Genomic DNA, 14490 nt, shown 5'->3' with positions numbered 1-14490 from the left:
AACCCCAGGGAGGCAAGTTCCCTGGGCTCCGGGCTGAGCCTGCTTCCGTGGAGCTGCCCCAGCTCTCTGAACACAACCCCTCTGGCAAGCCCTGTCTCCCAGTGGGCCTGTTGAAGGCTCCCAGCTAAGACAAAGGGCTCTGTAGACAGCCTCCCCAGGCAGCAGCGAGTGCAGGAATGTTTCTGAAAGGGGGGTGCTCCGAGGCAGGGAGCCACTCCAGGCAGGCTGACAGCATGAGGTGCAGAGTGGGCGGGAGACAGGAAAGGGGGGTGCGAGCTGCTCACTGGAGAGCAGACCAGGCTGCCGCACCCCCGGGGCCCCTGTGGCGCTCTTGGGGCCTGGCGGGCAGGGAGGCCAGCAGAGCATCCGTGTGCCCAGGGATGCCCATGCGGAACAGGCACGCGGGCGGGGTGAGGACAGGGCCGTCCCCTGCTCTGCCAGTGACAGGACACTACGGGTGCCGCAGTCACCAGAGAAACGTGTCCCCGTCAGCCCGCCCCTGGAGCACCCGCCCCGGATCCTAGGCAGCGCGTGGTCACGGGACCACCAGAGCTGGGATGGTCTGCAGGGGTCCCAGCTGGTGACCTGGTGAAGGCCTGGGGCCCAGGAGCTGTGAGGACACCGTCCCTGAGATTGAAATGAGCTAGTGTGCGAGGACAGAAAGTGGTCAGTGTCTCTGGGGGCCGGCGGGGGCCCGCTTAGACAGGGCCTGCGCAGAGCAGCGGGAGTCTGACTTATACTCCCAGCTCAGCTCCTGAAAGCCCAGCATAAATGTGCATCGGCCTGTGATTCATCCAGAAAGCTGTGCTTCCCGAGAGGATGCGGTTGTTAGCAGTCTCCATTTCTCACCTGTACCTTGTCTTATCTCCTCATTCTGAAATTAACACGCTGCCTGCACCTTTGTAAATGGTCCCTGTTATCAATCTCCCCTCAGACTGCTCAATTTGAATGCACTGGTTCCTGCTGGGAAACATACCAGAACGGACCCTGGAAAACAGGAAACAAGCTCAAATAGGATTCCAGTCAGAGTTGCCCACATATGTGGGGGAATCCATGAGTCCCCTTTCCAGCAGGAAGTGGAAAACCAGATCATCCCTGACCACAGGGCCATCAGACTGAGCCCTGGTGGGACACGGGACAAAGGCCATGCGGAAGCAAGGATGTGGGGACCAAGTGCTGGGTGGCTGGGTTGCCTGGTGACAGTACTGACTCTCGAGGTCATGTGACTCCAGAGAGCAAGAACCAGAGGAAAACACACCTCGGAGAACAGAAGCCCCACGGCCGCTGGGAGGAACCCTTCCCCGCTGTTGTCATGGTACCAGGCATCGGCACAGTCAGCGTTCAACCTCGTCAGACACCCAGTGTACCACTTCCCAGGGCTGCTGTGACAAAGGACTACAGACTCGTGGGCAAAAACAACACAAAGGTGTTTTCTCCCAGTTTTCTCCCACGAGCCCAGAAGTCGGAAATCAAGGTGTCAGCAGGCAGTCCCCTCTGGAGGTCCTGAGACGTCTCTCCCAGCTCCTAGAGGCTCCTGGCATCTCACGGTCTGCAGAGGCATCGCTCCAAGCTCTACCTCCATCATCACGCCACCTTTTCATCTGTGTCTTCTACCCTTTTCTTCCCTTACAAGGACATCTGTGGGACTTCCCTGGTGGTCCAGTAGCTAAGTCTCTGCAATCCCAATGCAGAGGGTCCAGGTTCAATCCCTGGTCAGGAAACTAGATCCCACATGCTGCAACTAAGAGACCCAGCACAGCCAAATAAATAAATTTTTTTTTGTTAAAAAAAAAAGGACATTTGTTATAGGACTTAGGACTCACCTTAATGTGGGATGATTGTGTGGCATTAGTGGTAAAGAATCCACCTGCCAATGCAAGAGACACTGGTTCGATCCCTGGGTCTGGAAGATCCCCTGGAGAAGGAAATGGCAACCCACTCCAGTATTCTTGCCTGGGAAACCCCACAGACAGAGGAGCCTGGCGGGCCACAATCCATGGGGTCACAAAGTCGGTCACAACTAAGCATATGAACACATTAATGTAGGATGATACCATCTTTAACTTAATTACCCTCTTTACAAATAAGGTCATATTCGCAGGTTTCAGGTGGACATATCTTTTGGTGGGTGGCCACCACTAAACCCACTACAGTCCACTGCCTGGTCCCCAAATGTAAGCCCACCCCACATGCAGAATACATTCACCACATCCCAGCATCCACAAAGTCTCACCATTAGAGCTTGACTGAGTCCAAAAATCTCATCTAAATGTCATCAGCTCAGAAGTGCAAGACCCATTGGGTAACTCGGGTCTGGGTGAGATTCCAGGTTTGACCCAGCCTGACGCAAAGTTCTCCATTGGTGGACCTGTGTCTCTAGAAACAAGTTATCTGCTTCCAAAATGCAATGGTGGGACAAGCATAGGACAGACGTTTCCATTCCTAAAGGGAGACACTGGAAGAAATCAAGAGCTCTCTGTTCCAATTAAGTCCAGAGTTCAGCGGGGAAGAGTCCACCCAGTTTCAGGGCCCGAGAGGTTCTCTGCGGCAATGCTCTGCCCTCAGCAGCCCCTCAGAGCCATGCTTCCCTCCCCTCAAACAGGGATACGTACTCGCAGCTGACTTGTCGAGGGTGAGGACCACGTGGGGAGGAAGGATTCTGGGGGAGAACCCTTGCTTCTGAGATAGTTCTATACAATTTCTCCTGAAATCTTTAGAAGAAAGGGCCAAGCCAATTTTCTGTACCGTCTAGGTTTCTGTACTTGTCCCCCATCCTGTCTTCAAAGTGGATCTTCCCATCTCTGACTCCTTTTGGAGCTCCGATCCTAAGGCAAGCCTTGCAGCCCAAAGCCAGTCCTTTTCAGGCCCCTGGAAAGTATCGTCTGTCGGGGAGGCCACCAGCCCTGGATGGGGAGCACCCGCAGGGGCGCACACAAGAGGTTTATCACCAGCGGCTGGGTGCTTGCTTCCAAGTTCCGGGCTGGGGTAGGTCTCTGCAGGCAGCAGTCAGCAGGTGCTTCAGAGGGCCTTGGCCACCCCTCAACCGGGCACCCAGCACTGGGGGGAGGGCCGGGGCCTGGAGCAGAAAGCGGCTCATTGCAGGTGCTGGGCAGTTCCAGCAGACGGAGGCGCCTGCTAGGCGCGGAGATGAGACCTTGGTGACACTGCGGGGCCTGCTAGGCCAGCACAGAGCACTCATGGGTGTCAGACCCAGGCCGGGGGCCAGCAGGTATCACAGTTACGGCTGAGTTCTCATCAGATTGTGAGCCTGCTGGGTCTGTGGCCCTGGGAAGGCCCTCAGGGAGAAATCACCTGTGTTCTAGTGTCTTGTTGTGGGGGAGTCCCCACCTTCTTGTGTCCCCTTAGACCTGCCTGGAGGGGGCAGGCGGCCGGAGGGCGGGGGGCAGAGCCAGGTGAGTCCAGGCCCTCCGCCCACCCGTGCCCAGCCCGCAGACGCCTCCCTGCTCTCGACACTGGGGTGACGACACCGCCTCCTCGCAGCACCAGACGCACCCTTGCCCGTTTCTGGCCCCTTGGGCAGCACCCTTGCCTCTCACCGTGATCCGGACTCACAGCTGCCCTCCAAAGCCTCTCATGGCCACCCTGCTCCACAGGTGAAGGAGAGAAGGCCTGGGAGGCAGGTAAGTGCCCGAGGTTCAGCCAGAGCGTGGGAAAGACCCTGCCGACCTCCAAGAACAGCCCCCAGGCCCAGGCGATGGCAGGAAGGGGTGTCAGGACAAACCCCCCGCACACGAGTAGACAGGCTGCAGATGCTCAGCCCTGCCCCCACCCCTTCTCTCCTGGAACAGGATGCAGACAGTGGCACCCACAACACACAAAGGGGTAAGAGCTAGACCCCACCCAGGGGCCGCCCACTTCACCAGCACCCCCACCCTGGGCGGGGATACCCGCCCTCGGACCGCCACTGCATGCGTTCCTGGGGCCGCTGTAGCAAAGACTGAAGAGCAGGCACTTAAGTGACAGGGATTTATTTTCTCACGGTCTGAGGCTGGAAGTCCCACATCAAGGAGTGAGCAGAGCCGGCTCGTCCCTGGCTTGCAGACTTCTCCCCACGTCCTCACGGGCCGTCGGTCTGCATGACTGTGTCCTGATCTCCTCTTCCTGTAAGGACAGTCACACTGGAGAAGGGCCGTTCCGTGACCGTGTTTAACACCAATCTCCTCTTTAAACACCCTGTCTCCACGTAAGGCACGTCTGAGGTCCTAGGGTCAGGGTTCCAATCGGGGGACACAACCCAACCCTCAACACCAGCCACGTTCACCCTATCTCCTGCTCCCCCAGCTCAGATCACGGGCCAACCGACTCTTGGTTTTTGTCGTTTTAGAATCCTACCATTCACAACTTACTTAGTTTTGCTTGTATAAAAAAAATGTTTCATACTCTATGGTCTCCTGGAATTTGCTTTTTTTTTTCCCCCACCAAAAGCTGTTTCTAAGACCCATTCTCACTGTGTGCAGCTAGTGCTGGTTCATTTCATGGCTTTCTCCTGTCTTGGCCTTTGGGGCCCTTTCCAGGTTTTGCTAACGTGGGGGAGGCTGCTGTGAATATCTCCACCCACCTGTTCTGATGCATCTCTGTTTGTGAGACTCTGGAGGGGAACGTGGGGTCACTGTACGTGGGAGTCCAGCCGACACAGGAGAGCTGGTGCCTTCCCACACGCCCCAAGGGCTGACAGACACCGTGACAGCAGAATGAGCCACAGGCACAAACATGGGGGCTTCCCGACCTCTTCATTTTTGCCAACTGAGCAAGGGTGAAGTGGTGTCTCATTTGGATAAAACTGTATTTCCCTGCTCGCTGGTGAAGTGGAGCATCTTTGTATAACTTAAAAAAGAAATTTTTTGACAAGTACACACTGCTGTATTCGTTTATTTGTTTTGTGTAGTTTTGGCTACTCTGGGTCTTCGCTGCTGCACGAGGGCGTCCTCCAGCACAGTGGGGGCTCCTCGCTAGTTTCGGAGCACAGGCCCTGGGTGCTCGGCTCAGTGGTTGCGGCTTGCAGGCTCTAGGGCTCAGGCGTTGCGGTGCATGGGCTCAGTTGCTCTGAGGCATGTGGAATCGTCCCCCACCAGGGACGGAACCTGTGCCCCGTGCATTGGCAGGTGGATTATCCACAAGAGCGTCCCTTGTGGCTCAGCTGGTAAAGAATCCGCCTGCAATGTGGGAGACCTGGGTTCGATCCCTGGATTGGGAAGATCCCCTGGAGAAGGGAAAAACTACCCACTCCAGTATTCTGGCCTGGAGAATTCCATGAACTATATAGGCCATGGGGTCACAAAGAGTCGGACATAACTGAACGACTTGCACTTTGCACACTTATCCACTGTACCATCAAGGAAATCCTCTTTCATATCTTTATTGGCTGGTTTTTCCTCCTCTACTGGGAATTGTTGGTGTGTATATTTTGCCTGTTGATCTAAATGTAACTATTATCTTAATATTTTTAAAATGGAAATATAGTTCTTTTTGTATTCTGCATATATATTAGATTATATATTGTGGAACTAATTTTTATTTGATATAAGAATTGGCAATATCTTGTCTTGTTTGGGGCTCAATTTTGAATTTTCTTCACAGTGTCTTTTAGACATACAAGAGTACTTTTAATGTAGTGAATTTATCAACATTTGTTTTTATGGTTACTGCTTTTATATCCTGTTTAAGAAATCCTTTCTGAGCCTAAGAGCAAAATTCACCCATACTTTCTTCTAAGAATGTACAGAATAAACTCTAGTACTGACATACAGCACGCACGTGGAAAATTTCCCTCACTCCGGTGTTCGTGGAAGGATTGGTCTGAATGACCTCACTTGGTTCGACCACAGCAGAAACCCAAAACCATCTTTTGTTAAAACCCGTGTGAAACTCTTCACAGCTCTAGCACTGATGCTTTCGGTCGCCTGCTCAGCGGCCAGTCAGCCCTTTCCTCACGTCTGACAGGTGCTGAGCTGGCTCCGTTATGTGTCAGCGAGGCTGGGCTGAACTACTTCTCCAGAATTCCTTTTCCGGCAGGTTTCCTAACTTGGCTCTTGGCCTGAGATGTGGGAGGTAGCAGGGGAGCATGAGTCGGACCTGACTCAGCGGCTGACCACCACCAGGAGCATGAGGTACCTGGACTGTTCTGAAACCTGGAGTGTCAGGGCAGGGGCCCAGTGTGGCTGCAGCTCCCACGAGATGCCCCTTCTCTGCTGGCTCCCCTCCCTGGCAGGAGGCAGGTGTGCGGCTGATTCGCCTCTCAAGCCATCCTTTGGCTTCTCCAGCTCCTGGGCCAGAAGTGAGTGCGGTTTCCTGACACGGTGCCAACTTCTGCAGGACACCCACGTGAGGCGCCCATCCTCCTGACTTCGAGCTTGGGCTCGCTGGTCCCCCCCTCCAGCTCCACCTTCCCTTCGTGACTACCTGCTCCACACACTTGAGGCTGCAGCGTCAGGCAGGGCGGCGGCAGCTTCCAGAGACCCTTCCAGCAGCCTGGCGACTGCAGAGGTCAGCTCCCTTAATGACGTCACCCCCGTGGCCCTGCGCCGGGCGGGCACAGGTGCCAGGCGCGCAGACCTTTCTACCTGGGTGCTAGGAGCGGAGGCCCGGCCCCGAGACAAACCCTGATGGGCTTCATTTCCCTCCCGGTGACGGGTCTAGGTGTCCGAAGCCAGTTCCAGGCGGGGAGGGCGGGGGGGGCGGCTCCCTTGCCCTCCTGGGCGCTGAGTGTCGGCCTGACTGCAGCCGGGACCGCCATCCTGTGACCCCAGGAGGAAGGAGGTCTGCCTGCTGCTGGCGGGGAGGTAAAGAGCAGGGAGGGCGTCCACGCACTGGACGCCGGGGGCTCCACCAGGAAAGCCAGCCTACCAGTGCGGGCGATCGGCGGCTCCCCGCGGCCCCCTCCCTCCCGCAGCAGGACGCTCTGGGCCTCAGCGCCCTTGTCCCCTTTGTCCGGAACGCTCCACCTCCGTCCGTGTCACCGACCGCCCAGCCGAGAAGGGCGGGGGCGGCGGGCGAGGCGGGGACCTTACGTCCAGACCAGCGCGCGCGCAGGCGCAGCACCGTCCCCACGCGCCCTCCGCGCGGTTTGGTGCCTGCGGGCCGCCGTACGGCCGGGCGTCTCCATGGCGACCGCGTGCGCCCACCGCCTCCGACTGGCCGCGTCGCCATGGCGACCGCGTGCGCCTGCGGCCTGTATTGTTCCGCTGGGCCCTCCGCTCCCGGGGCGGGCGGGTGAGGACGGGCTGTGGGCTGGCACGGGGACCCAGCTGGGGGCGCCGGCTGATGGGAAGTGGGGCGCACTGGAGACTCTGGGGCACCGCGCGCTTGTAGGGCCCGGAGCGCCGCCTCCCTGCCCCCGCGCGGCCCGCCCCGCCTGGGCGAGGACCCATCGGGAGATGCTAGGGGCGCCGGGTGATGGGAGGTGGGTCCCGGAGCGCGGCCCACGCAGTGGGGACGCTGCCTCCCAGCCCCTGCGCGGCCCGCCCCGCCCGCTCGCGGTCCTGAGACTTTCTCCTTGGTCTAGAGGTTTGGGGAGGTTGCAGCCTGAACTCCCCGTAGTCATAGAAAAGGACCCACGGGAAGGCCCAGGGGGCGCGGGCCTCGCACTCCCCGCCCCTGAAATGGAGGGACAGACACACTGCAGACCCTGAGCTGGCAGCACCCCCGCTGAGCGAAACGCTGATGGGAAGGACCCAGACCTGCAAATAAGAAAGGGCGAGCTCAGGGCGCCCTCCGCACCCAGGGGAGGGAGATGCCAGCGTGTGGATTTGGAACCGTTCTGATTCGGTTTCGTCCCTCGAGAAGGCATTTCTCCTTTGCATTTTCCGGGAATTAAAAGTTAAGACTGGAACTCCGAGGTGCAGAGGGAGGGGCGGAGCAGTTTAACCTGAGCCTTCTTGCAGCCCGCTTCGTTTTACCAAAGTCCGGTTTATCATGCTGTTTATTAGACGCGCAGGTTTTTGTAAGCCAGCACAGTCATTGCAGGCCTGCCGAGCCGCCGGAAGGCGTGACTGTGCTGCGTACCCATTGTTGATGTGTCTCCCCTCCCCGCCCCCTGTCTCCAGGTGACTCCACATCCTGAAGGATGCGCCGCGGTCCCCAGAGGAGTGCTTCCTCCCGGCCAACTGATGGAGGGGAGCGGTTCCCTCTCGGTTCCCTGCGGGGCTGGTGACCAGGAGAGCAGCGCTGGCCAGGCTGGGAGCAAGCCCACCTCCGCCTCCAGAGACGTTCACGCGGGGGTCATCTTCTCCTCCTCAGCGATTTTAGACTTGAGTCAAAGTGGTCTTCACCATTTTGAGGAGATCTTTAAAGTCCCCAACCTCAGAGTAAGTGGGGCAGCCTCCGGGCTTGGTGCACGCAGGCCGTGTAGATGTGAATGAAGGCTTTGCTCACTTTCAGGTTTCTTTTTAGAGAGAAATTCTAGAATGAGGTGGATTGGAAGAGGGTCAGCTTGGGGTTTCATGTGCGGCTCACTGCAAAATGAGAAATTCCAGCAGGGGACCAGCCAGAGGCTAATGTCCTCTCCTTGGAAACATCTTAAGTAAAAAGCCCATGGTGGGTGGAAACTGTTGCTAAAAACACACTTGGTCTCTTAATCAAAACTCAGCACCCCTGAGAGACTTCCCTGGAGGTCCGGTGGTTAAGCCTTTGCCTTCCAGTGCAGGGGGTGTGGGTTTGATCCCTGGTTGGGTGCTAAGATTACACATGCCTCTCAGGCAAGAAACAAAAAAAACAGAAGCAGTGTTGTAACAAAAGCAATAAAGAGTTAAAAAAATGGTCTATATCCAAAAAAAAAAACCAATCTAAAAAAGCAAAAACCACAGTACCCCTTAAAAACTTCAGTCAAACCTTTCTCCCCCGACAGCGTTGCCCATGGTGAGTCCTTGACTATGCTGTGGGCCGGGTGCCTTCATGGGATCCCGCCCCCGCCTACTTGAGATCCAGCAGGTCTGTCTCCTCTGGCGAGTTCTACAGCAAAGTTCCCTCTGCACAGATTGACGGAGACTGTCCAGGGTCAGCAGCTCTCTCGCTGCCCAATAGTCATGCAGCTTCCTTGAACCTCAGCTTGTCTTCATGGTGTATCAGGAGGATCAGCATATAAAGCAGTGTCCACACAGGACACACACCCATGTGTCGAGCTGTTAGCCTGCTGATTGACAGTTTTTAGTGCTTTTATTAGGTTGGCCGAAAAGCTTCTTCGATTTTTAAGTAAAAATAAAAGGCAGTTTTCATTTTCACCAAGAACTTTATTGAAGTACGTATTCGTTGTTTTGTTCCATTACCTTCTGCCATTTCCCAGGCAACTTCGTAATTCCATCTTCCCAAAGCTTGTTATCTTTTTGAGCAAAGAACTGTTCCAAGTGCCTTTTACAGTCTTCCAGGGAATTGAAATTTTTCCATTAAGAGAATTTTGTAAAGACTGAAACGAATGAACATCCAGAAGTGCAGTGTCTGCTGGATACGGAGGATCCCAGCCAAGCTGTAACAGTGTTTGCCTGGTCACCAAAGAAGCATTCAGTCTTGCATTATCCTGATGGGAGGTTTTTTTTTTTCTGTTGACTAATTCTGGACATTTTTCGTGGCATGCTGCTTTTGGTTGGTCTCACTGGGAGCAGCACTTGTTGGACCCAATCGTGTGATTTTCCAGGAGCTCAGAGGACTCCCTGCCAACTGCACCCCATACATTACCTCACCTTTGCATGAAGACCAGCCTTTGGTGTGGTTGGTGGTGGTTCATTTCGCTTGCCCTGTGATCTCTTCTGTTCCACACTTTTGTACAGTATCCATTTTTCCTTGCCTGGTGTTTTAAAAATGGAACATTTTTGTTATGTTTAAGTAGAGAATCACATGTGGAAATAAGGTACAGAAGGTTTTTTCACTTAACTTACGTGGAACCCAAATATCAAAGCGATGAACATAATTAAGCTGGTGCAAATGATTTTCAGTGCTTGCTTGGAACATTTTGAGTATGTCCATTCTCTCCCGTGTGGTGTAACGTTGGTTATTCTCAATGTCTCAGTTTGGTGGCTGTCAACTTCGAGGAGTATGCTGAGCCATGGAGCATCGTCCAGTGAGAAATCCCAGCATAAAACTTCACAAACCACTTTTGGCACTTTTGATCAGTCACAGCACATACTCCATACACGGCACAAGTCTTTTTTTTGCATTTCAATCTCATTCTTACCTTTCTTGAAATAAGAAAGCTTTTGTGTGTGCATGCTCAGTCAATAAGATGCTGAAAATGTTGCTTTTTTGCTTCTATCTTCAGTGTTTAAATGGCTGCACAAAAATTGACCAGTTTTGATAAGTTTTAAAAAAAAAATTTATACCGATATGACAGCTGTCACACTATAACAAAATTGTTTCCAATGAAGTTAAAGACGAGAGCTACTGGAACCATCACATGCAAAGAAATGAACGAACTTCTTGGCCTCCCCAGTGTCTGTGGCCGGGTGCTTAGACTTAGGTGGCCGCTTGCTTTCCTAGCCCTGGTTGTGTTCCACAGCCTATGTGTGCTGTTGGGCCAGCACTGGTCTTGCTGTTTCCTTAGCACTGCCCTCCACGAGTGAATTACTGTGTCTTCCTATAATACACCACTTTTAGTGAAGCAAACGCTCTCGGTTCTGAACGAGGAGCCCAGCAGTGTAGAGACTCATGGTGCCTTCATGCATAAAAGAAGGAGGAAGCCTTCTTTAGCCTGAATGAAGGGGCTTTATTTGTGCCTCTCAGAATACAGAGGTGTCAACCTTGTCACCGTGGCAACAAGTCCCCGAGTGAGGTGACCACCCCAGCTGTGGCCCTTCAGGTGTTACGTTGCGTTTTGCAGCCATAGCAACACCCTCCAGAGCCTCCAGTCACTCCTGCAGAGACCCTCACGGTCAGGGGACACGGACGCCCTCCCCAGCCTGCCCATCCTCACGAGGCCTCACGGAACCCGGCAGGCAGGGTGGGCTCGTGTGATGCACTCAGCCTGGCCCCAGGGAGCCGAGGCGGAGGCGGGCGTATCTCTGCGATCTCCTCCTCTGATGTGGACGAGGACCCGCAGCTTCAGGGCTGAGTCTGGGAGACAGAGCGCCTAAAGCTGCCCGGGGGCTGGGCCGGGAGTGGCCCGGAGCGACGGCATCCACAAGCCGAGCCCAGTCACCAGGCGGTCCCTGGCCGCGTCTGAGCTGACCTGGGATTGTGTTTTCAGCTTATCTGCGGTTTCTTGCTGGCGTGTCTCAAGCGTGTGCCGTGCGCTTGACGGGACTTGGAAGGTGGCTTTGGCCGCAGAGCTGGGACCGAGACCCTGGTGGCAGAAGAGCGCCTGCGTGTGCCCGGGGCTGTAATAGAGCGGCCCGTTCCCCCAGGGCGTGCACACCGACACAGGCCAGGCCCGGAGCACAGAGGGGCTCAGGAACCTCCTCCAGGGCACACAGCTCGCGGGTTTTTCCAAGTAGAGATTTGAACCCAGGGAGCCTGGTTTCCCGGCCGGTGTCCTTCAGTTCTCCACTCTGCCGCCCTGGTGAACAGAAATACATAGATGCGTCTCTGTGTGGTTCAGGAAGCTCTCCTGGAGACGGGATGACAGCCCACTCCAGTGTCCGCGCCTGGAGAATCCTGTGGGCAGAGGAGCCTGGGGGGCTGCAGTCCATGGGGTCACAGAGAGTCGGACACGACTGGGCGGCTGAGACTTTCCCGTGTGTGAAAGGTGACTCCACGCAGCAGGTGGCGACCGCGGGAGAGGTTTCTGTGTCACCCCCAACCCGGCTGCCCTGACGGCCACATCTCACTCGTACGCGGTGCGCGCTGCGCGAGGGCCAACGTGCGTGTGTCCTGGCCCCTCCCTCCCGTGCTGCCCTGTCTGGCTCCGTGGTGACCTAAGGGTCCACTGGGTGGGGGTCAGACTCCCTGACGTGACCGTGACCGGCTGACTCTGTGTGGCCGTTTGCAGCACCGGTGACGCCACGGCTCACAGCTCAGCCCTGCGCCCTTTGGTTGCCCTTTCAGCGCCTCCTGACCCAGGAACTGAGACCCAGACGCGGCGCCTGCCCTCATCCTCTGGGCAGCGGGGCCGTGGACACTGCGTGTGGGCCCGGGATGGGGACCGGGACGCAGACACACCAGGGGTGAAGGTGGGCATTCTAGTTGGTGGAAAAGGTGGATGTGCTCAGCGGTGGCGTCTCGACCACCGGTCGGGAGAGAAGCCACGTTCAGGTGGGAAGCCGCTCGAGCGGCTGCGTGGGGAGGCCTGGCCTCGTCTTTCTCACTCTAAATTTTTTAAGAGAAATGTTTGGTTGGATCGGGTCTCATCTGTGGTCTGCAGCGTCTCTCGCTGTGGCCCATGGGCTTAGTTGCCCCCAGCAAGTGGGATATTCGCTCCCCGCCAGGGGACTGAACCTGCGTGCCCTGCATTCAGAGCAGATGCTCAGCCGCTGGACCACCAGGGGAGCCCCCAGGCCTCGACTTTCTGATGCTTGTGTTTCCCTTTTCAACCATTTCAGGGGAAACACTCGGGTTTTCGTGTAACTCGCTGTGTGTGATTGCAGTCACCAGTGCAAATATTCTGAGGGTGTATCACGTTTTAGAATTTAGTTGGCTGACAAAACATTCTTCTTTTCCCCCCGGAAGCAATTGCACCTTCAGCGAAATGCCCTGTGCACGATTCCTAAGGACTTCTTCCAGCTGCTCCCCAACCTCTTGTGGCTGGACCTGCGTTTCAACAGGATCACCGCACTGCCCTCTGGGATTGGCCGTCACAAGTGAGTAGCATGTCTGTCTGGCCGGGTGAGGAGGTCACCGTCTCTTTAACGTGCCTGTCTTTGGCTGCCTCGCTCTCCCCCACTCCTCCCGTGAATCTCAACTTTAGAACAGAAGCGTGTAGTGGGGTCTTCAAAGCCGTTTAGAGCCTGTGGTGGCTGCAGGTACCGAAAGCGCATGTGCTGTGGTTGGTTTAGTCACTAAGTCGTGCCCGACTCTTGTGACCCCATGGACTGTAGGCCGCCAGGCTCTTCTGTCCATGGGATTCTCCAGGCAAGAATGCCGGAGTGGGTTGCCATTCCCTTCTCCAGGGGATCTTCCTGACCCAGGGATTGAACCCAGGTCTCCTGCATTGCAGGTGGATTCTTTACTGACTGAGCTACAAGGGAAGCCCAAAAGCACATACATGATTATCACTTAGGACACCCAGTACCTCGGAACACGCCAGCACCACGGCGCCTCTGCTGGATGGCGCCCGCAGCTATCCCCACAAGCAGGTTCCATCTCTGGCTCCCGTGTCAGAAATATTAATACTTCTGATGCATGCAGACCCGCGGCTTCGCTCCCGAGGGCCCATGTGTGACTGCACCAGCTCCCGGTAGACAATGAGACGGTCTTCCCGTCTGGGGGAACCGGAAACCCTGGGGCACGCTCTGCGCTGTCCTGCTGAGTTCCTGCCACTCAGATGCCAGGCGTCCCCTAGCAACCCCCTTCTACAACCGAGGCCAAACTGCCTCCCCTGTGTGCCCCCCAGAGGCATGTGCAGCCTGAGGCCACCCCTCTCTCAGGCGCCGTGGCCCAGGCCCAGTCCCCCCGTGGCAGCCTGTCGACCTTTAGGAAACCTCGTGGTTTGAATGTAAGACGCTCCTGTAGTGTCAGCGTGCCCGCGGCAGGGGGGACGTCAGCTGCAAGGGCGCTGAGGTGGGCCTGTCCCTGGGGGCAGAGCTGAGGCGGGGAGGCGGCAGGCGGCGCCCAGAGAGGGAGTTGCCGAGCTCGTAGGATGATTGCTAGTTTGAATTTCGTCAGGGAAGAGACAGGAGGTCACAGAGGGTTGCAGGGAGAGGGCAGGCCCGTCCAGAGGCCCTGCAGCTGTCCATGCGGGAGAGCCAACGGCATTCAGGTCGGAGGGAGGGTGTGGGAGGGAGAGAGGGGTCTGAGGGTGACCCCCTTCCTAGAGGAGTCATCACAGACCCATGAAATGCAGAGAAGGGGCTGTAGAAGGCCCTTCAGTCGCCTGGACGGCTGCGCAGTGGTTTTAAAAGCATTCCACAGAAGTGAGTGTTGTGTTGCGTGTAACAGGGAAGGGCCCCCACGAATCGCCCGGGCCTGCTGCAGCTCTGCTGGAAGCAGCTCCGTTCTGTTGGCCGCGGGCGTCTCGGGCACCCCGGGCGGGGCACCCAGGCCATCTCCCCAAGCTCCTGGGTCTGCCGGGGGCCGTGCCCCTGGGCCTGGAGCAGCGTGACACGCGGCTCTGCCCACTCCGCTTTCTCACGGGCCCCCGCCAGCGTGGCCGGTGGCCTCAGCGTCCCCGAGTGTGTGTCAGGGTGGTTTTCGGCAGCTCCACTCATCACAGGGCCCTTGGCCGCTGTGTTGAGACCAGTTTTGTGCTCTTGGCCCACTGTTGACTTAGCAGTGGCACTCGGGTCTGGAGAGTAAGCGCTCCTCAGAGGGTAAACAAACCAGCGCTGCTTCTCGTAAGCCCTGTTCTTCCTTCTGAAACAAAGACACGGCCTCAAACTTGAGAATTCTTTG

At 56.4% G+C, this 14490-nt stretch overlaps 1 protein-coding gene and 1 long non-coding RNA gene across 10 annotated transcripts in view; one reads left to right on the top strand and one right to left on the bottom strand.

Annotated features, from left to right (window-relative positions):
- Window positions 1-1536: 1536 nt before the first annotated feature.
- LOC122446466 lies at window positions 1537-6980 on the bottom strand. The gene is made up of 4 exons (XR_006270879.1): window positions 6582-6980; window positions 2234-4122; window positions 1824-1915; window positions 1537-1674 (listed from the first exon to the last, which is right to left on the bottom strand). It is a non-coding gene; the product is annotated as an uncharacterized LOC122446466 (long non-coding RNA).
- Window positions 6404-14490, top strand: part of LRRC27 (leucine rich repeat containing 27) — a 25543-nt gene continuing 17456 nt past the window's right edge. For 6 of the 9 annotated variants that reach the window (XM_043476728.1, XM_043476734.1, XM_043476735.1 and 3 more), the window contains exons 1-3: window positions 7237-7420; window positions 8064-8324; window positions 12610-12740. In XM_043476728.1, the coding sequence (XP_043332663.1) occupies window positions 8127-8324; window positions 12610-12740 (329 nt within the window). In that variant the 5' untranslated portion in view covers window positions 7237-7420; window positions 8064-8126. The other 3 variants (XM_043476730.1, XM_043476731.1, XM_043476729.1) reach the window with 3 other exon arrangements.

The sequence above is a fragment of the Cervus canadensis genome, chromosome 8 (assembly GCF_019320065.1).
Source record: "Cervus canadensis isolate Bull #8, Minnesota chromosome 8, ASM1932006v1, whole genome shotgun sequence".
In the NCBI taxonomy this organism is placed as follows: Eukaryota; Metazoa; Chordata; class Mammalia; order Artiodactyla; family Cervidae; genus Cervus; species Cervus canadensis.
The sequence above is the reverse complement of the archived record's forward strand: the minus strand, read 5'-3'. Positions and strand labels throughout refer to the sequence as shown.